Source organism: Pezoporus wallicus, unplaced genomic scaffold, assembly GCF_028554395.1.
Source record: "Pezoporus wallicus isolate ANWC-B61680 ecotype Strahan unplaced genomic scaffold, APGP_CSIRO_Pwel_v1 contig_8721, whole genome shotgun sequence".
Lineage (NCBI taxonomy): Eukaryota > Metazoa > Chordata > Aves > Psittaciformes > Psittacidae > Pezoporus > Pezoporus wallicus.
This window is the reverse complement of record NW_026635692.1, coordinates 1,608,899-1,631,696: the sequence shown is the minus strand read 5'-3', so window position 1 is coordinate 1,631,696 and position 22,798 is coordinate 1,608,899. Positions and strand designations below refer to the sequence as shown.

General features: G+C 44.1%; 1 protein-coding gene across 17 annotated transcripts in view; it reads right to left on the bottom strand.

Moving 5' to 3' along the window:
- BBX (BBX high mobility group box domain containing) overlaps positions 1-22,798 on the bottom strand; it is a 135,153-nt gene that overhangs the window by 29,718 nt on the left and 82,637 nt on the right. For 16 of the 17 annotated variants that reach the window (XM_057397315.1, XM_057397314.1, XM_057397319.1 and 13 more), the window contains 4 exons: positions 17,041-17,242; positions 11,439-11,506; positions 5,373-5,453; positions 4,047-4,127 (listed from right to left, as the gene is read on the bottom strand). In XM_057397315.1, coding sequence (XP_057253298.1) covers positions 4,047-4,127; positions 5,373-5,453; positions 11,439-11,506; positions 17,041-17,242 — 432 coding nt within the window. The remainder of the gene's footprint in view (positions 1-4,046; positions 4,128-5,372; positions 5,454-11,438; positions 11,507-17,040; positions 17,243-22,798) is intronic. The other variant, XM_057397311.1, reaches the window with a different exon arrangement.

The following is a 22,798-nucleotide window of genomic DNA, read 5'->3' as shown; positions in this document are numbered from 1 at the left end:
TATATTAAAATAAAAAAAAATATATTAAAATAATACTTCATTAATAATAATTAAAATTAAACCCAATAAATAACCCACAGTCCTTGTATGCTTTGAGTGAACTTGCTCACGACCCCACCAGAGCAAGTACCTTGCACACTGCACTTTGCACAAAGATGGCCTCAGCTTTCCATCCTTCTGCTCTGCTGAATCCTCTGCTTCTAATGATTTTTTTCAGTGCAATATGAAGGGTAGAAAAGGGACAGAGAAAGACCCACACGCTGCAGTATAACCTGAGAACGTGCAGCGATATTTTGCCTCCTGACGCATCATGTGAGGAAAGAGTAAAGAATTTCATACTGACAAGCAAATGGCTGCTCCTAACAAAACCAAGGCGAGATCCGTGTAGTGCTAACGGGAAGGCAACATTTCACTTCAGCATGAAAACTCTCTTCATAGTGAAGAAAACAGACTGCAAGAGACATAAATGTAAGGATTCATTCTGCTGAAGCTGCTGGCCAAACACCAAAAGCAGGAGATGGCCAACGAATCACCTCTCAGGGGGAATACCAATCTCATTCCCTGTCTTACCACCACCTTCTAGTTTTGCTTAGAATAATCAGAACCTGCAGTACTACAGCCACAAATACCCCCTTTTTATCTAGGGGTTGAACCTGTGGATCATTAGGGGCAAGTTGCTGTCTTTTATTACAATGCAGGTCAGCATTTGAGCTACTACATCATTGTGTAAGAAGCATGTGCCACTGTACCACATTTTCACTTCCCTCTTAAACCAGGTATTTCATTTCAACACAGCTGTTTACTAACTTCAGCATACAGACAAATAGCAAACATGTTCATCTGTTTTACACAGCAGCTTTACCTGGGAAGGTTACAGCTTTACCTAAGGGAAGGCTGGCTATCAGAAGATAGTGACGAGTTCTCACAATTTTAAGGTGTTTTGACCAGAAGTTTTCAAGGATTCAAACCTTCTGCTCAGCACAGAAACAGACAGAAAGGGCTGCCTGCAAGCCTGCTCAAAGTGACTATGTGAGAATGCAGCAGGGACAAAATCATCCTCAGGCATGCCTTTTTCTTAAACGATGGTAACCTGTTGGACTTGCAAAGGGAATTCCACCTTGCTGCACACAAGTTGGGGCTTTTTTCATTAAATCACCTACAGAAAAACTGCTGAAAGTGAAGAGTTTGGGGGTTTTGGCTTCATTCTGGTTTTAAGATGGTTAAAAAAGCAATTTATGGCTTCGACCCTCCGGAAGCATTTTCTCTGTTTAATAATGAGAGTTTAGCTAAGTAAATCCAAGAGGTACTCTTGTTTCTTCTCAACAAAGCAGTCATCACCATCTGTTCGCGTTTGCCAAACACACATCCAGTAAGACCAAGAGAGCAAAGGGTCCCATCTGCTCTGCCTCCCTCACATGGCAAGGAGGGTGACAGCAACCAGCCCATGTGAGCAGACAGCTTGCAAACAGCCACCGCACTAAGGAACACAGCCCACTGCTCTGAAATCACTGGCCTATATAATGGCTTTCCATAAAGGTGCAAATGGGAAGGACAGAAGTAGGACCAAGTATCTGCAAGAGCAGAATGAGAAAGCCAAAAGTGCAACTTGGCAACACTCTAGACTTAAAAGAACTCTTAACAGGGACATCATGTCATCTCTGAAGACCTCCAAGATGCATGCTTGCACACCCACAGGACCCAGTGAAGTCTTACTCTTGGGATTCTCATCACCTGTTGCGGCAAGTCACTGGGCAGGCCTCATTAGCCATACCCTCAACAGCTTTAACTGATGACTATAGCATTTGGGAGAGACAACCACATGAAAGGCTAACTTGAGGCTTTACAGACGAAAAGAATCCCATGCTAACGTCTCCATATAACAAGCTGTTTCTGAGTGACAGCGGACTTGTACTGCTGGGGTGAAGGTGTCCATTTTAAATGACAAATCTACTCAATGGGATTGCTATCTTCACAAAGAGGCACTCTTACTCACCCTGCTGCAAAGGCGGCGAAGAGAAAGGGAACATACGAAGAACACCCAGCCAGAACCAAAACTGAGCTGGGATGGCTGCCAAAAGCTCCAGGCACATCAGACCACAGCACACTTCACATTTCTTCATAGGTCTACTTGGCTACTGGCTAAATAACTACTTTCTCTCCCTCTATTTTCTCTTTTGTAGCACTGTACATGGCTGACAGCAGTCTACTGCAAATTGCTGACCACGATTTAGCTTCCTAAATGCAGTAATGCATTCATACAGACAGGACCCGGTAAGAAGCGGCACAGTAAGGAACGGGATTTTTGCCAAACTTGACAAAAGACACCCTGTGCAAATGAAAGCCCTTAGATGCGAAAGAGCACAAGCAGCTTTAATAGCAGGGGAAGAAAGCTTAAAGAGCATGCTCTTTCCTTTTCCATGTCTCTGTCCCTTACTTCCAGACATGGAAAACACAACTCAAACCCCACAACCCCCCCTCAGACTGCACACGCATTTTAATATCTTTACAAGAAAAAGAGCTTAGCCCTGGCTTTAAAACTGTCCTCACCAGTTTCTAATTAACTTTCTAAGCACCTCTTCTACCTAACAGTTGATGATTCACACACGCACTCCGACGTGCCGGATGAGCTGGCGCCGTGTCGTGGTATGCAACTCAATGCGCTGTCACATCCGTATGACCATTTTCAGGGTGGTCATTCTGTTGTTTGTTCAATTAGGAGAGGAAATGATTTTAGGTTCGGCGAAATCCCCAAAGTCGATCTTGGTCAGGTTTTACATGACAATTTGAGAACGGTGTGCTAAAGGAAATGGCTTGAAATGGATGAAATGGTGTGCTGAAGGAAACCGATACCCTGCTCATCTCTGCAGACTGCAGTTCAATTAAAGCACAAGATGCTGACGATTTCTCAATCTAAGTTAGCAGACTCACTCAGACAACATTTTGCAACGCAATTCACAAGAAGTGCTCTCCAACTTCTATCTCCTACTTGGTTTAAAAGGTTGGCTTCAATACATGGCTCCATCCCGCTCAATTCCACCGAGTTTCTCAACAGAACTTTCCAAACTGACTTGAAACTTTAATAAAAGGGGACACATATGAAAACATCTTTGTGATTAGAGATATTAACTCTATCACATCTTTTCTAGGGGTGTTTGTAGTCAGGGACTGTATGGCACCTGAATTAGTAAACTGGTTTTTCTCAGTTGGGCCTCCTAACAAGTACATCAAGGCCCATCCCAGCTGAGCTGAAAACACACAGTACACAATTAGCTTAACATTTAACAGAATGAAGAGTGTTGTATGCACACAGCATAACAAACGGGGTATCTTTTCATCCCATTCTGCTCCTCCACAATAGCACCAGCTTCAGTCCCTTCTTTTCAGACACACCCTGAAGATACCTTTAGCACAACTGATTCTGCAAAGCAGTACCAGACTCCCCCAAATGGGCAAGAAGAGAATATGTGTGGAAAGTCAATTCACAGAAGCACACTAAACACATGGGAGAATAAACTATTAAAAGCAATCTTTAAGAACTCCAAACCTTCCGCACGTGGAGGAAGAGGGACAGCTTACATACTTAAGGGCAATTTATAGGCTTTATAAGTCATCAGCTAATCATGGTGTTACAGATCCCTGTAGCTGTTGTGATAGGCTTCATCTGACCTGCAAGTTTGTTTTCCAAAGGATTCCTGCCTCTAGGGCAGCTGCCATTTTGCACTGCTGCAGCCTCTTCCATAGGCACTGCGTAGTGTCATTGCAGAATGGCCATTTGGAGAGTACGTTTGCAGTGGTCCTTTGCTAGGGAAGGCCAGGTAACGTGCGCAAGCCCAGTATCGTTTGTACATGCTACAGCTGGTAGAACATCTTGTCCAATCACTGGTTATCCCCCATATGATTTTCTTAACACAATGCTGTCATGAAGATAAACATCTCCTAATGGGAATCCTTTGTAACACAGGGTGCTCAGCCATTCAGTGACAACTCTTATTGATTCCTTGCTTCCTCCCATATTCCTCCCCCCACCCGTATTTCAGCCATTATACCTCAGCAAACTGAAACAATGCAGACTCCTCGGTTTGTTTTACAGCTCCCAGGACTCCGGGCTGTGATGTGCTCGAAGAGATCTGTCAGGAAAACAATTACGTTCATATTACCTAACGCTTTCAGTTTCAATATCAAACTTCAATGTGCTACGTTTCTGATCCATCATCCAAAAAGAGTCCTGGTACCTAATGGGCATGCAAATGAAACCCAGCACACCCAAAGAGCAGTACCTGCTTTCCATCACACACATAAATGGGTGACTTATGAAACAGTGATCTTATTTTTCATGAAGAAATAGCGTAGCATGGAGGGTACGCATGGCCAGGGACACAAGGGGTGCAGGTACTTTGAGATCTATCCCAGGTACTCAGGTAACTGCGTTTTATACTGTTTACCTTGTGCCAATCATTTTGGTTGCAAATGACACCTCCGATTAATGTCAGACCTTGGTACAAGTACCTATTATTTTGCCATTGCCACAGATTTATATCACGTACTGGTTAGGTGCAGCCTCACTACAGGTTGCTTAACATCCGGAGAAGTAAGACTAGCTAATATGCATTTCTAATTACTGATCATCAGTGAGCTATAACTAAACCACCTGTTTCAGCAGTGCAGGAGCTTGTTTCCTAGCCCCCATTAAAGCTGTTCTTCAATGGGAAAGGAAAAGCCAGCGGTCACAAGCCTTTAGCAAGACTCTATCTTGTAGCACACAACACAATTCCTGTCTACTACCACGTGGCTGTGGCACGTTCCTGCTTGGGCACCGTAAAATGAACTGAAACAATTTAGTGAGCTGGTATTTACCTTGCTCTTTAAAAGACCTGACAGTGAAATCGATGGAACAGACTGTTATCAAGAGGAACTATACAAAGTATGACACTGCTCAATACGTTGACAAAATATTACACATTGGATAGAGCTGTTTGGTGGATATAGCATAGAGGAAAAGTCTGGGAATTCCAGAACAACAGTTATTTTTGATGGAGTTGACAACTAAAGCACCCACGATAGATAAAACATAACCTAACATCCAAACATACAGGTTAGAAGTTCAGTAAGTAAGGCTCTAGCTCAAAACTAAGTGCAGGAATAACACCACATCTCTAAATTACTGCTTAAACCATAGCTCCATTATTACACTAGGGTTTCCACCATGTTCTTAAATACACTCTCTTGCACTTCAGGTCCAACCTACGTACCTGATTAACTGATCCAGTACCATAATCCCCAAAAGAAGGAACAAACAAAAGCATGCCGTTCAGCTTTCAAATGCTTCTACAAAGGACTCAGTGGGAAAGACAACCCTTTTAAAAGGAACTCACCTCTGCAAACTGAAACAGTGATGACTTCTGACAGGCTTCTGTAGAATTAGTTGCATCAGACTGGCAAGTACTTGAGGAAACCTGAAAACAAGGAGTGTGCAGAGTAAGACCTCAAAGGTGATGCTTTCAAGCTAAGAACAACAGTGAGCAAATGAAACACCAGGCAGCAGTAACAAGAAGCAGTGTTTAAGAGATGGACAACCTGATATTCCACAGTCCTGGATAGGCTGAACTGAGCTTACAGGTGAAAACGTAGTTTAGCACCCATTTGAACGCATCTGAAAATCACCTAAGAAGAAAGACCCCAATAATACCAGGGATATATTTCTTTTCCTAATTCCAAATTTTGCAGAAGAATGCTAAACTGATACTGGGTTACACGGCTACCTGGTACTGGTGATGCCATCAACACTGCTATGTCTGTAATGCCATTCTGAACAAGAAAATTACTTAGAAGCTAAAACAACGTTTTTGAAGACACTGAGAGTTGCTAAGTGACAGAAAGGCTTATCCCCAGCTCACCTAACAGCATGAAAGTATGGGTACCACAAGCCTAAAATCGTCAAATGATGTTCCTAAACATCCATTTTGGGATGCTTATGTGAAGCTCTGGCATAAAGAGTCATAACTACTGAAATTACAACACAAAGACATGATTGTTCAAACCCAACAGCCTTATTCAAATTAACACAAAGCTCAGCTGTACTGTTCTTATTAGCCAGAATTCTGCTACTCAAGCATCATTCTGTAAAGGAACTGCCTCAAATTCATTTAATGCCAGATTTGAGTATAAAAGATTTACATGTGTAACTCATAGAAGCACGAGTTAGTGTAAAATAAGGTATGTAACGTGGCTTATAGGAAATGGAAGAAGAGAGACTTTGTGGGATTTTAGGAAAAGCAGAAGGATGGCAATTTATTCCCTAACAACTTGTATTTTTTCCATAAGATTTCAGTTTACTTCCAACATTTTGATGCAAATGTGTTTCTGTATGTCAACAGCATTTATTAGTGAATGCATGTGTGAGATTTAGCTAGCAACCACCTCTGTTGCTGGTAAGCACAAAGCACCACAGAATAAGCAGGCCTACAGCACATGCAGTTTGTACTGCTGCTCCTGCTTGTCCAAGATGCCATAGTACCAGTGGCATTTTGTTTCAGGAATCTGCTACCCATACTACCCTGGAAAACACTAAATCCAGTCAGAGCAACCCACAGGCCAAGAACGGTGTGTAGTTCCCAAGGGGAACTATGCCACACAACAATTTGCTTACATGCACAACTGTACTTCTTTCTTCCTGCTGTAAAACCAAGCAGTAACAGTGCCTCCTAGGAGATATGCTTCTATTATATTTACTAAACACCAAGCAGGATGTATTATCAGTGTACTACGGGAGTATACCAACCCGAAGGCTTACAAAGAATGTATTTGAAATGCCCGTCTTTTCCTTTTTCAGTGATTTGTGCTATTGTTTTCACTGATGTAACATTTATTACTGCTTTTCACAAGTTTCTCTATGATGTGTGGAAGATGCCCGTGCCTCAGCAGTGCTGTGGGTTGTACCAGGGATGCAATGTACCAATCTTGCTGCTGAGTGACCCTTCTCTGAAGGTCTGAGTCTCTGCACTGGTGTGAAATACATAAGGATGTTGCTTGTATACCTGAGGGTTCATTTGGTTGTTTCAGGCCAGTTCACTGGTGGGATGCTGCCAGAAATAGACCAGAAAAGACCGCGGCTTTGCAGGTCCCCAGCTACCTACCCAAGGGCACGTCCACATGAGCCTACCAACACCCATCTGAACTGACACAGCACAAAGCAGCTCCAAGTTAGGAGCCGCTGACCCACGCCACCCCAGGAGCACCGTGCTGGAGCAACGAAGCCCTCCTGAAAGGGGCTGCGATGGCTCAGCCCCTGCAACACCAGTGCTGGGAGGCACTCGCTCCTGACAGGCACGGTGAGGGAGGATGAACCTTCTTGCTGCCTCCGAGGCCATGCGCTGGGGTCGGGCACAGCTTGGTCACCTCGTGGTACAGGAACCACAAGTTGTGGAAGGTGTGAAGCCAGTTTCTTACAGCTGTGTGTGTCAAGGACAGATTGCTGGTGCCCAGTAACCCAGAGGCTATTTTGTGGTCAGACCAACAATGCTTTTCCTATCAATTTCTATTACCTTTAGAAAGCTAATGCTGTCACCTTTACTGACAGAAGCACTAATTTGAGCTTGTTTCTTCTACTCAGCTGCTCCCCATATGCTCCTGACTTGTGGGAAAATTTATTATCTCCAAGACTTCCAACCTCTGCTAGGCTGAACCCAATCAAAGCACTGCAATAATTACCGGAGGGAACGGATGCACAGAGAGTGCCATTGTGCACGTCTCATTTCCTGCTGTGATGAAACATCCTCAACATCTCATTCCTTCTCCTTGTTCATCCTCTGAGCGTACCCTCTGCTGCACTGAGAGACTTTTCACTTCTGATTTGCAGGTGATACCACCTCGCACCAGCTTCAGCACCAGCACTGCATGCAAGATAAACCTTCTGTTCTCAAAGAAACCACAAGCACAACACCTCCATAGCCTCCTCTTCCCTGCAGGCTGCCGTTACCTGCTCTAAAACGGATCACGCCAAAGGAAGGTGAAGGACAGCCCTTGGTTCATGTTCTGTGCAGAACGATGCAAGGCTTTACTGCAGTCCTGATGTGCCCGGCACAGGCAAGAGGGGGGAAGCTCGTAGGAAAGCCAGGTTTTGGACTGGGACTACATCCCAGGATTTCTGGGCAGTAACCTACAGACAGGCCACTAGGTGCTGCTGTAAGGCAAGCAAAGGGCCCGGCGGGCGAGTAAAGGACAAGGCAAGCGGGCAGGCAAGGAGCCCTCTTCACACAACTTCATCCCTTCTGCGCATCAGCCTGACGTGGGGACTTTGTCTACCACAGGGACAGCACCTGCTGGGTGTTTCCGCTGGGGTGTTCAACAAAACACGCTCATATACACACAACACAGTCTTGTGCAACTGGTGAGAGGACCCAGAAGTTAGGTGGGTCTGGGTCCACATCCTTAGTTTGCTGCTGGTAAGGTCTGTAGCTTCTTTTGCCTATCTGCTTAGTGACTCCAGCTGCTGCCTGGAAATCAATCACGTACCAGCACTGAACTCTGGGAGGAGAACGACTCTTTACTGAATAAACTACAGAAACAGGAACATGATGGGTGACACACAGAGATGGTGACTGAAGCATCGAGGTGATTCCTTTAACACCCCTGCTGTGCCTCTTCCCATCCTCCTGCAGGACCACACAGGCCTGAACTCCTCCTCCCACTGGCTCACTATGTTACAGGACATCTGGGCTTCCAACAACTCAAAGGTTAAACACCTGACTTGAAAAGTCCCAATACATCCATTTAACACACTTGAGAGAGAATCAGAGCGTGTTGAATAATAGCAGACCTTTAATTCCCCTCATCGTCTCCCAGTTTCTGAGCAAACTATGCCAGGGCTGCCCTCCTTTCTGTTAACAACTTTTGGTATTTAAGACCTCTGCTTACAAGGCCACCCAAGTCCGCATAATCATACATACACACAAGCAGCCAGCTGTATGTTGATAAGGAATCTTATGTCTGCCAGCCCCTCAGTTTAAGTACCACACATATGCATGTGTATCTTACAGGTACAGACACACGTTAAAGATAACGAAGACTGCGGTATCAAGTAAGAGAATTCTTTTTTAAACAGAAATGCCAGGGTTTTAGATATATTACATATTTACATACTTACAAGCATAAAAACCCAATACCTATGTTTTCCATAGTCAAGCAACATCTGAACCTCCTCACTGACAATACCACAACAGTCACCTTAGTACATCAACTTACCCTCATGTTAATACCAAATCCAACAGAACACAGCTCCACTGAAGAGGAAAGCAGCTTACCAATCCTACAGAGAATTCCTGATCTTCTTACTGAGCCTGTCGTAACACCGCCCAGGATGCTCTGCTAACCTCCCAAATGGTGGCTGGAGTGTGAAACTGCATTCAAGCATAAGCATGGAAATCCAACCACAGGCTGTCCCACGGGCATGCAAAGATGAGCATCTTATGTCTCCTATGTCCACATGCCCCAGGATGGGGAGTGTTCTGCTGCTCTGTTATCCAAGTCTGAACAGGTTTAGGATCTTTACTGCATCTGGGGAATCACAAGCCTAAGAAATATTTGGTACCTATCTAATCAGCACTGAAACAGAGAATCAAAAGGAAACAAAGGAAAATAGAAGGCACATCAGGGCTACCATGCAAAGAAACTGAGGAAGCTTCCCAGCGCACAGAAGCATAGCAGGAGTTAGGAAGGAGGGAGTAAGGACAACTGAACGTTTTAGGTCCCTTTGGGAACACCAAGCACACACTGCTCCAGAGGATGTGTTTTACACAGGGGACCCTCTGAAAGTATTGCAGATGTGCAGTTTTGGTTCCTGGGAAGGTGCTCTCACACCTGCTTCTCAGAGAGCATAGGACAACTAAAACACAGCAACTCGTGAGCAAGTATGAGCCAATTTCTGGCCCACCATGATTCTAACAACAGCCAACAAAGCCCTCCCGCTAGTTTTGTTCAGGCTGTATTTATGACAATCATTTTGCTTTACGTTTTGGGGACAGCAGATTACACAGCTTGCCTCTTTGATGAGGAGGACCAGGTTTCAAAAGAAGACGACAGGGCCAAAAAAGCACAGCGTGGCACAGCTTATACATAAAGTAAATGTTACATGACAAGCCAGGCTGCACGCTTGTGCCAGAAAAAAAATGGGGTTTATGCAGGTGCATCAGAAATGTGGGTTTTGCTCAAAAAAGGAAGTCCCAATTAAAAATCTTATTCATATACTAAATCAATCACAAAACATCAGTTTTTGTCTCTAAATCCATGTGTAAGTTTCATTCCTTCACTGGCATCTCAAATTGTACTACTTGAAGCACTCTGCATGTAAAAATCAAGCTCAACGCACAAGATCATAGCAAAGACCCTTCTTAAGGGAACTGAGCACCTGTGACTACAATACACCTTCCCTCTCATTTCAACAGAACAACATAGTGACAACAGTTTTTAAACTCCAAGTATAAAGATTCACAGTCTGAAAGCCTCAGAACGTTGTCATTTTAGCACAAAACAAACTTTTCTGCCAACCTTACCCTAGTGTTTCTCACTTGTCAGGCTGCAGCACAGTAAGCCGGTACCCACATCTGCACGAAGGCTTGACCTGCTCAAACTGATGCGCCAAGCTGCTCAATCCATCTCAAATGCACTGCTCAGTTTACATTTGGAGGTACCATGTATAGGTAGTTAATTACTGCTTGCCCTCCCAGTAACAACAAGAAAAGGGAACAGAAACCCTCCTCACCTCCACTGCTCCTCTTTCCAGGCTAGAGATTTATGGCAGTGAATACTTCTTTTACCCAGCGTACAAGCCACCTTTTGAACAGTGCTCAAAGTCGGCCCAATAGATCATAAATAATAATTAGTTTAAAAGAAAGACCACTCTACTGGGTATCTACAGGAACTCTTTCATTTACTAAGCCCCTTAAAACCGAAATGCTTGTGATGGAAAACAGGGAGTAGACTGCAATACTGGGGCTGCTTGTTAGCACTTGCATGGTTTCAGAATGCATTTACAGTGACACTGATCGCATGGAAGTTATCAGGTATTTGTTTTGCATCAGTGCCAAGGATGCAGTTGTGTGAGGCGCTGCACAAGCACACGAAATCCCTGCCCAAACAAAATCACTTGTTTGTCGACACAGTCGCTGTATTTCAACCTTTCTACCTGTGACCTGTCTCATGGGGCAGACCTGCCTGGTGTGATCAAATAGCCTGCAGAATTAATACTGAGCAGAGAGAAAAACTGGGCCCAACCTCTATGTTCACAGTTGGGATGCAGGACTTGCATCACAGGGCTCACACTTCAGTCCAACCTGAGGTTAACCCAAGATGAGTATTAAACTTCATTTCCCACTGGTCAAATACTCTTCTTCAGAGCAATCTAAACTGAGGGCTCGCAGGAGGAAGAGAAGGCAGCTCCTTACCTCTTGTGCAGTCAGGGCATGTTCCCCGGCTAGAAGCAGCATACTCAGACCTCCCATTTGTGTAGGATCTGTTAAAAAGAGTAAAACCAAGTCTTCAGTTTATTCATTTGCTTGGTTAAAGAACGTACCATTTGCAGCATTAAACCCCCAGAAGACTACTTGTCACAGACACTCTAAGCAAGCTGCCATAAAAGGCAGTTCAAGAGAATCACAAATAACCATTTCTGCACCCTCTGGGAGAGGCTTTCAAAGCTGTTTGAAGGATTTAATTGGATTTGTGTGCTTAACACCCCATTGCGTGGATTTACAATTTTACTGCCAAAGGTTTTATGTACTACAGAGATGGATATCTTTAAAACAGCAACTGTAATGATCTCATCCATAAATATACACAAGGATGCTCTAATATCGCACGTGTTTATAACTCAATAGATGCTCCCACCGTGGTTCCCTTCCTCAGCCACAGAACAAATAAAAGGATGGAACAAAGTGACAGGATCAAGCTCTGAAGCAAAATTCCTATTTTCATTTAGCTTTAATTTAGAACTGCATTTAGTGGTGAAGAGCGCCAGCCTGAAGCATGAAGCGCTTGATCCTCTGTGCCAGAACAGTGCAGGCCCTGGCCAGGCAAGCTGCCTGCCTACTTGTTGCCCTGCCAATGCAATCTATAATTGAGGAAAGTAAAATGGGGATAGAAATGTTCTTTCTCCAAGCATTTGTTGCTGACAGCTTCTTGCCTCCGGCCTTCCTGCACCTCAGGAGCTCGGAAAACAACCACAAGAAGTGAAAGCAACGAACACTGGCACTGCATTACTCATGGGGTGGCTTTTCCACTCAGAACAGCGGTCGCTCTTCATCATTATGAAGACTAATTGTCTTGAGTTTGGGGGAGTGCCCTGGAAGCAGTGCAGAGTCCTGGGTTTAAAGAGCATCATGTAGAGAGAGGGAGAGTGCCTGTGGACCAACCAACCCCAATGTGAAAGGCAAGCATTATCCTTGCTGCATTGCTGAGTCACAAACCTCAGTACTGATGCGGTATCAAAGGTAAGGAACCTCCCTCAGGTTTCACCTACTGTGCACTCACATTTTCCAGTTCCCTTTCACCAAACTATACAAAAACTCTCTCCACAACAAGAAGTGGCATGTGCCCAGGACCGTTTCCTGGCGTGGAGGCCAACCAGCACAATTACTCTTGTTCACTGGGTTGCATTTTGCTACGCAAGTTTGGATGCAGAATAGCTGCAACCAAAATGCCCACTGGGAAATCCCCTGGCCCATTCCCACTCAAGTGCAAAGCTGAGGAATCTGTTGCTCTTTTCAGCTGACACAGGCCAAATCTCTACCTATAAAACTCCAAAGGATTCAGTGCTACAGATGATCAAGATCCAGTTCGTAAGAATACCCACTGGTGCTGTTTAAGTCAATACCACAGATGGTGCCAGAAGTTCTCCTTCAGGCAGCATCTCCCACTGACATTCACAGGGTAACTTTCTATAATACTCTCTTAAGACAGCAGTAGATAGAAGCAGAGGAGAGCAAGGTGAATAAACCAGGTTCATCCACTATCTCCAGGACAGAAGAGTGGCTCATGTTAAGGAATACAGCCTAAATTGCATCTGGCTTCAACCTCAGTGTTCACCTGGAATGAATTCTTAGCTTTACCAGAATAAAGAGGTAGAAGTGTGAGGGTTTTTTTGTAGTTTTGTGGGTCTGGTTTTTTAAACTTTGCATTTTAAAGTAAAAAATATATTAAGTTTCTAAAAAGAGACAAGACACTATCAGAAACATAGGATCTAGTAACAAGAAGTGATTGAGGAAACAGAGACAGAAAATGGAAAGGGCCAGCCAAGTACCTAAGTACAATTCTAAGTGATCCAGGAGGAACTGTTTGCCACCAAAATACTTGATCAGAAACCATTTGGTCTTTCAAGCAAGAGGACATCAGAACGTTTAAGAACACGTACCTTGAAAGATGATGCCTGAGCAGGCAGTTAATGTGGAGGAAGGAGAGATGGGAAGAGATCTCTGCACCCATCATAATCTTTTGGATTAAATAACTGTTCTTCCCTGAATGATGTTTCCCCTCTTCTGCATTTACAGGACCACCATCCTTCCACTTGCTCTCCTAGCCTAAGTAAATCAAGACCTCCTAATGTTATCTAGCATGTCCACCTCCCACTATCCCAGCAGTCCCTGTAGCTCTCCTCCCCATCTCCAGCTGTTCCCAGTAGAGTTCAACCACCTCAGATCAGCTGTGCTCTGCTCAATGGCATTAACTCTTCTCTACAGCTCCTGAAAACACTTTGCCTGACACCCTGCAATGCAGCACCTTCCTATCCCACATCACACTGATGGCTCCCAGCTGCTCTCTTGTGCTTCCCTTTAGTCACCTGTGGGTCTTTTTCTCCTCCTCAGTTTTGGCCAACTGGAGAACACGCAGCTTACAACTGTCAAATTCTCTCCCCTCTTCTAAATTCTGTATTCTTGGTGGTTTCAGCTTTCTGCCTTTCAAACAAGCAAGGAAGAGCAGGACAAGGAGAGGACTCCTTTCCACCCCCATCCCCCAAAGGAATCAAGTACTTCAACTGTTTATTTAAGTGTAAAAATTAAGAGGGAAGGAAAATAACAACAGCTAAGTGGGAAGTGAACGTTTAATTCGGTGCTTAAACAGCTTGAATACTTCTGCTGCAGCTGTAGCAGAGGGCTGGGTGCTTGGATGTCTCGCCAGGATAAAACCCAAATCAACTTCATCCAAGGGAAGACAAAATGTCCATAGGCAAACACTGCCATGTGTTTATGGTGTCTTCACAGCACAATGGTGTTTCTCTTATGGCACTAAGAACTTACTGGTATGAAGACGTAAGAATTTTAAGTGCTGTTTTAAAGCGATTTACAGTAAATCAACAGGAGTGAGAGAACAGCACACATACATTTGACGCGCAGAATGGATTCATCATGACTTTACCAACAGCTTTTAATACTGATGAAACTTGGAGCTATCTCACTATTTGGGAACGCTGTACTTTGTTAATATAGGTCTGGTTAAGTGTTCTGCAGGCTGACTAGCTCATCACAGCAGTTTTTCAGTCATAGGAAAGAAAGAACTGACAAAAAGCTAAGCAGGAAGAAGGCCAGCAAGCCCCAGTTTCAGCTAACTTGTATGTGGGTGCAGAATTAAGCTTCCTTCTAAAACAGAAAAACTGCATTTCTATTAGGATATTGCCTACTCTAGGAAGTGCCTTTTCCACATCCTTTGCTTCATTAAAAAGCATTTTGGTCCAGATGGTTGTTTCCTCATGCAGATATGTGGAAGTATTGGGAAACTTCCACATCTGTACAGCAAAGCTGTTGCTCACTTAGCTCTGTCACTGCGAGGGCAGATGCTGCGACGGTCATGTTCACTTGTGAACAGCAACTGCCTATGCACTACACCCTATAACAGCTCACAGGTGAGCCACATCAGGAGACACACGCTGAATTACAGCTTCCAGGCTGGATGAGCAAGGACACCAGCACTGGATCCGCAGCTCAGAAGCCCAATGCTGGTGCCACACCTCAGTTTCTTGACAAAACAATATGTAAACATGAGAGGCTTAAAAGTGGGGTGGTTATTGTTGGAATGCCAGAAATAAAGGAGAGATATGGCCTGTATGGGACTTAGGGAAGGAAGATGTTACTCTCTGTGTATTACATTTCCCAAACTGAAATGTAATATGTAAAAAGCAATCAAGACAGCATTAACAACTACCAATAAGTAAAGCAGATTTCCTGGAGTGATTCCGGAATCCTAGAATCCCTGTCCTAGGAAGCTATCTGCCATAAAAATGCAAGACAGACAATGGCATTTCAAAGGCAAAATTGTTCTGGAGATGGTTCAGATACATTTTAGTTCATCAGATAGTATACAGCCTGGGTTTTAAAAGAGGTTGGGCCAGATAAAGTCAGAGTTGAACTGAACTATGACAAGAAGTCAAGGAGAGAAGAACCCAATAACATAGTTATTACAAATAATACAAATAACATAGTTAGCACAAACTGGTATACAGTTGACAAAACAGTAATCCATTTGGCATGGCAGACTTGTCATGATTTGGATGCTGCTAACATCTCTGTCAGAAGCTGTTGCTATTTTATGAGCTATTGCTATGCTCAAGGAACAGCCACTCTTCACTGGCTTGAGGACTGGAGTGAGACCGCTGTGAATTACTATAGTCACTACTCAGCCTGTAATCAAATACTATATATTCTATATAAATATACAGAAATAAACAAAAAGCCACAGGTAGCACAAAACGGCCTTTTCCATTCAGAAGGGAACGGCTCTACAGATAAACCAATGGATTAGAGTAGTTCCTAATTAAGTTCTCTGTCCTCTGACAGCTGCTGTCTTACGATCTCTCTCTCCTCAGAAACTCTACACTGGGATAGTCTAGCAAGAGCCATGGGGGATGGCAGAGAAGCAGACCATGACCTATTGTTTGTTCTTTATGTGAAGTCACTAAACCTTTAAGGAGCACAGAAGTTACTCCTCTGGTATGAAAAAGCAGAACGGGATGATAGGGCTTGCAATGTTTAGATCTGGTCTCCCATACAGCACCACTATGTGGCATGAAAAGCTTTCTTTTCATCACATTTCACAGCTCCTTGATAGCCAGAAGGAACTTCATTACAGCAATTTTTATACCACCACACTAGCAAAAAGGTATACATGCCTTTTGATCCCTTTTTATCCTTTAACCCTTGGTCCATAAAACCATTTTCCACTCTGCAGCTCACAGTCTCTCCAAGCAGGAAAGTCCTACCTGCCACACACTTGTCTTACACAAGGCAGGACAGGACAAAGCTTCAAACACATCAGTACTGGTAAAATCAGAAACCTTAAACCACAAAAAAGCAATAACTTGACTGTTAAGTTCTGAAGCTGCCAATATTTAACAGTGATGTCTTGGTACTTCAAGGCCACAACTGCAACAGTTGTGCTATTTGCGGGTATCAGTGAGAGATTATCCGCCTTTCACCAGTCCAGGCACTCCACCAACACTTATCAATGGATTTTAGCTCTTTTAGTGTTTAAAAGGTTAGATTGTGCCCCTCTAAAGTATAATGGGCAGAGGAGCACATTTTAAGTCAAATTAAATGACACTTCTCTTGATTTAAATACAAAAATCTAGCTCCACCAGTACAATCATCCAAAAGAACGTCAATACCTTCAACTCTATAGGTGACCATAAATTAATTACTAAGCATAGTACAATGCTCGATGAAAAAGAACGCACAATAATCAGGGTTTTCCTTTTCCACTAGAAAATGAAACTCTCTACCTGCAGCTAAACTGGAATTAAAAGCAAAACAATCAAATCTGGACCCCGAACAGGATATGGTTTATGGTGCCACATATCTGGACTCAACTCTTGAAAGTAATCAGGCAGTAAGGAGTATTTTAGCAGAGGTTTAACTACAGTCTTGGCAATGTAATCTGGAAAATGAAAGGTATTTGTACTGCAGTACCACGTGCAGCGAAGAAACTGCAATTCAATTTCCATGCCACAGCCGCGAACACAATGAGGATGCTACATCTGAGTAAGAGAGATGGAAATCTCACCTGCCATCCCAAAGTTAAGCTGTGGCATTTCTTCACTTTTTGTCGTCACTTTCCTTGGGCTTGGTAAGTCTTTTGTAGCATCTGATGCAAAGGCCCATAGCTTTTTCCTGCTTGTTACAGTGGATGTCTGGGTTTTTACAGGTTTGTTTGTAGTGGGGCACCACTTGTACCCTGGGTTTGCCTTCATAAAAGCATCCTTGTACTAGAAAAGAAGAGGAAAATTACCATTATACTATTCAGAGGACAACAGAGTGAACTGCATGTAAGAGGATTTAATACAATAAATAACCCCTAAATATTAACAGTTTATTCACATGCTTATAGTCTGACTGCCAACATTATTTAATAAGAAGAAATATTAAGACAGTAGAGCTGTATTTCGAAGCGGGTTTTCTCTTTCCTCTCGTGAGGGTTTATCACCCAGAGAAGGCTGAAGCTCTGATCCTGCAACCTGCTCCCCACATCTTGCTTGCTCACACGCTGAGCATCTATTTGGATCTTCTACAGGTACGATCTCTGTTCCCTTTCTGGCTTGAATGAAATCAAAGCATACATTTAGCAATAAATGCAGCATGGTGCCCCTCACTTTGCACTCTAAAAGTTCTGTATTTTACAATGTTGGAGTATCTGCTTTCCCAAACCAGGTACCATAAATAAACCGCTATCAGCACCATCTCGTTTTCAGCAACTTCCAGTACATCATCCCAGTGCTCCTTCTAGAATGTACCACGCTTCATGGCTGCATAAAATAAACTGGTCCCGTTTAAAACTTAGTTTGGCCTTGAGACACAGCACGCGTATCAGTTGTTTGCTATACCCTTGGCATGTGGCAGCAAAATGAATGAAGACAGACTATACATGGGGGGGTGGGGGAAAAGCTCTGGATCCTGCACATTTTGGGGAGTAGGGAGAAGGATGGGGACCCATTTTCTTCACAGAATGCAAGGGTGATGTTTTCCAAGTGCCTTGCTGACCAGATAAAACAAGATTTCTGAGTGCTAACGGCTATGAAAAGAGCACATCTCAGTATTTTAACCGTGTTGCTATGCAAGGTGGAGAGCAGAGGAACATGCCACGCATTCCAGCTGCAAATGTTTGCCTAACAACTGATAGGGGTGTACAGCACTGGCTGCTGTGGGAGCCTACGCAGTGAGTACCAGTGCTCACCGCAGCAAGAAGGAACCCGATACATCCTCGTCGTGCCCTAGGTAGCTCTCAATGGTGTCAAACAACCACAAGAGCAGTTCTATCCTGATGTACGCGGCAGGGCAGCTGCAGGAAGTTTCTTCCATGATTTCACATGTTCCCACCCACTTGGTTGTCATCGGCCCCAGTTACAGCACAGAGGAGCACCTACGTACATGCCTGCACATGAACACATGCAGAGTAGGGGAAAACAAAGTCCCTTGGGTATCAAATCCAGACAGAGCACTGAAAACCTTGCCCTCTGATAGAGTCACTGCAGTGTTCTCCCGGATCAATAAGTGCCATGCCTTGTGGCAGGACTGCCATCGCATGGATATCGTTCACTTTCATTTCCGTCTTCATCTATTAGCTGGCACTTGCTACCTCCAGACCGTAGCAGGGATAAAACCGTTTCAGTTTACAAGCAGCACAGCACCGCACGAACGCGCTGTAGGAAGTCCTGTATTTATAGAAATGGCTATAAATAATAAAAATCTGCAGGGACTGCTGACCTACATACATGCTGTGCTTTCTGAAGAGGGTGTATACATCAAACATGGGAACTGAGCACTGTGACACCTCTCACTTCACCCCTTTCCCTTTCCCTCACTTTGGTTTGGGTGCTCAGTATACCACAGAAATAGCCTGGTGGAGGGAAGGGAAGGGGAGGGGGTAAGGGAAGAAGCAGAAAGGAAACACACAGCAGAGCAGCTTTGCCTTCCATTGTTAAAGCCACAGCCCACTCACAAATCATGTTTCCAGCCTGCAGAGTGAAAAGCGCAGAACTGCTAGCAATGAGGCACATAAGCTCTTCAGATCAGCACTGCTGCTTTGAGCAACTGAATTATTCTATGGAGCAGTGTGACAGGCCGACAGGCTGCCCATCAAATGAGAACCAGAGTGCATGCCATTTGCAAGACAAGGCAGCAATAAGCTTTTAATCAGTTCCCAACAAAAGCAATTCAAGTGAGCTGGTATAGGAATGGATTTTTTCCCTCTGCAAAGCCAAGAAGTGAGTACTGTGCTATGAAGGGGAGGGAGCAAACTGAGGGAGGACAACACAGCATCCACTGCCACTGCTTCAACAAGACACACCAAAGAAGAGAATGTAGTAAGTCAAATAATGACCAAGAAGTACTTCTACAAAACGTATGAAGGTCAGAAAGACTTTCCGGATTGACTTTTGTGACTATTAGCCCAGGGCCCAAAATGAAGCGATAGATTCTGCTTGCCAGTGCGTGAGAAGGTAACTTAAACGAGCTACACAGCAACGAGAAAATGCCAAAGACAACAGCAAAGCTTACTGTTTTCCTCCATTCAACCAACTGTGCGGTGAACCAACTTAGCACAGCCAGCCTAAGGGCATCCCTGAAGTCACTAAAGGAAATAAAGCCCTTAACCTGCAATGCAAAGACACCACCTTGGTTCCCACACGACTGGCAGGGGCAGAGCAGCAGGGTCATGTCCCGAAGTTCCAGGTAAGATAAAAAAGCACAGGATATATTTGCAGGATCGGTCTGAGGCATCATTTCTGGCTTGGGAAAGCCCAGGGAAAGATGTGGTACGCAGCAGGACCAGTTCAAAGCTGAGGTCTGAAAAGGCACCGTGCTTCAGTGCAACTCCGAGCTGCTCTCATCACCAGTGAGGTGGGAGCAGGAGCTCACAAGTGTATTGCAGCTATACCTCATGGCAGCAGTTAGCACCTGCTTAACTCCAAATGTATGCTTAAATCCCACCAACTGGCTATTACACATGAATCCCAGACATCTAACAAAGAGTAAGAACTCCCCAGAAAATCCTACACTCTCACTAATCCCAATTTCTCACTCCTGAAGGACTCAGGGTTCGCATTACACGTTGTGGTCCATACATCACCCAGTGAAGTCGCCAGACTCCAACCAACAAGCCAGAACATCTGTCCTAAGGTAGGTGCCAAAGCAAGGATACCAAGCTCCCAGTCCTGCTGACTGTACCTGTGACACCACTGGCCAAGCACTGTGGGGAAGAAGTGTTCAGCTCTGCCACTGAACAGCAGCATCCGTGGTTTATCAGGCTGCTCCCAACAGGAAACAATCCCGACTGCCTGGGCGATGCAAAGCCATATTTTAAAATGAAGTGTTTTCTAGCAAGGAAACAGGGCTTGAACAACAATAATCTCACTGGATATTTTCCAAGGCAGCTGTATGTTCCCAGTAACCCCTGTAGGAGTTAACAGAACAACACTACCCCTATTATTGTAGCAACTAAAAATGCTGGAGTGTATTAGTAAGTGGCCAGAATTCATTTTCCCCTCGGTGAAGGGAAATGCTAACAAATGGCAGGAATACTTGTGGTTTCACTTGGAGTGTTGACCAGCTACTGGGCTTATATCCTAGATAATGAAACTTTCCAAGTTAAGTTGATCTAGGAAGTCTGCAGGATACAAACAGAATGCCTGCTCCTAAAGCAAACACCAGCAGAAGCTGACCCTGAGCTCCGGAGGTGCAACATCAGGTCTCCAGGGCAAGTGCTGCTATGAGAGAGCATAAGCCACAAGACTGAAAACAGAAGGAGCACGAGGCCAGGTTTTTCAGGTAATCAAAGCACCCCAAGGTACGCATAGGTACTATAGACCTGATTACCCTCTCCATGGGTATCGGGGCATAGATGTCCAAACCACTAGGAAACTTCTCATAATTCCACTTGGAAAAGTTTGGGTGCCTCACAATCTTCCAAAATCCTGGAACTTGCATACAGCTGGATATATGTAAATAAATACACAAATGCCTTGGTTTGCACACTGCTGAGACAGTCGCTGCTGGTACTAAGCAGGTTGAGAAACTTGAAAGCTTCTTGCTTGATGCATGATCTAAATGGGTTTTGTAAGCTGTGGCTTCAAGTAGTAAAAGCATTTTTCAGTAGCAGCCTTCAAGTACCTGAAGGGGGCCTATAGGGATGCTGGGGAGGGACTCTTCAGTAGGAATTGTAACGACAGGACAAGAGGTAACAGGTTCAAACTTAAACAGGGCAAATTTAGACTGGATATAAGGAAGAAATTCCAGGTGAGGGCCTTGAATGGGTTGCCCAGGGAAGCTGTGAATGCTCCATCCCTGGCAGTGTTCAAGGCCAGGATGGACATGGTTTTAGGTGAAGTGTCCCTGCCCATGGCAGGGGGATTGGAACTAGATGATCTTAAGGTCCTTTCCAACCCTAACTGTTCTATGATTCTTGAGAGTATAAAACAAGCAGGCGCTGTAGCCACTGTAGTAGGGACCACTTCTGTCAGGACCATTTGTATCTCTGAGGAGCAGTTCAGATGCTCAAGGTACATGTGCGGGTAGCAGATATGACACAGGGCCTTTTGGGAGCTGTGTGCCCTGACAGAGCAGTGGCTAGAGGCTATGCAGTGAAAAACTGGAAGGCAAAGGGCACTCAACAGCTACATGTAAGCAACAGAAGCTCATCCACTGTATTTTAAACATCAGTGAGGTTATACATCTAGGTACTCAAACAGAACATTACTGGTACAGGGGGAATTTTATATCCTTCCAAAAGCATTCACCTTCCTGACTTTTAAATGAGCTCTCCTTAGGAAAAAATACCAATAAATGGTTTGCACTAGCACAGACATTAACATCTTTTTGACAGTCTCAGCAGTAAGCCTAACCACAAAAGCGAGTGTTGAAACAAAACAACCAATACACACTCACAGAAGAGGCTTGTTAGTAAAGAAAGCCCAACTATATGCAATAGCACATTATAGCTGCTAATTATTGTTGTAACATAAAACTGTTCAAAGAATAAAAATGATAGGCTCTCTTCTATGCATTCTTGGAACTAGTTGTAGTGATGTAAACTACTCAGATTTATTGTTTCACTTTGACGCTGAATATGCAATTTGTTCTTCATGCCAAGAGCAATAAATAAATCACTACAGGAACTATGATTTCTACAACAATGTGATTAATAGTTTCAGATCTGTCATTTCACACAGAAGTTCTGCAATTATTTTTCTCCTTAATAAGTTTCCCTCAGCAAGACAAAAGGTTAAGGAAAGCAGTCCCATCAGTTTTGTTTCCTCCAAAAATCACTTCTCCATTTTCCTCTTTCCTTCCTCTGTATCTGTACTGCATCTCCCATTGCCCTTTTCCCACGCATTTCAAGAAGCATTGCTAATCCATAAGTGGGAATGCAGAACAGATCAAGAACAGCTGGACAAAGCTGAGACTCAAGTGTCTTGACACTGTGTCACAGGCAGCGAATTACAAACCCTGCTTCAAAACGAACCTGCCATGCAGAGCCTGATGGTTACTCACAATCTACATCACACAGGTAATTACAGGGATCTGTTTTGGGGTGATGTTATCAACCTAAGAACCTGTTATCAACCGAAGTGTCTCTCTCACTCTGCTAATGATATCTGCAGCCTTCTTGGGGTCACCTTAGCCAAGCAAGCTATTTCTTAAGAAGCCTCATTTAAATTTCAAACTGACATAAAGATGCTTGATGAAATTTGGGGGAAAATCTCTTTTCCTTGCTCCCACTTAAGGGACCCTGGTTAGGTACTGCTCTCTGATTCAGGTATTGGACTTTG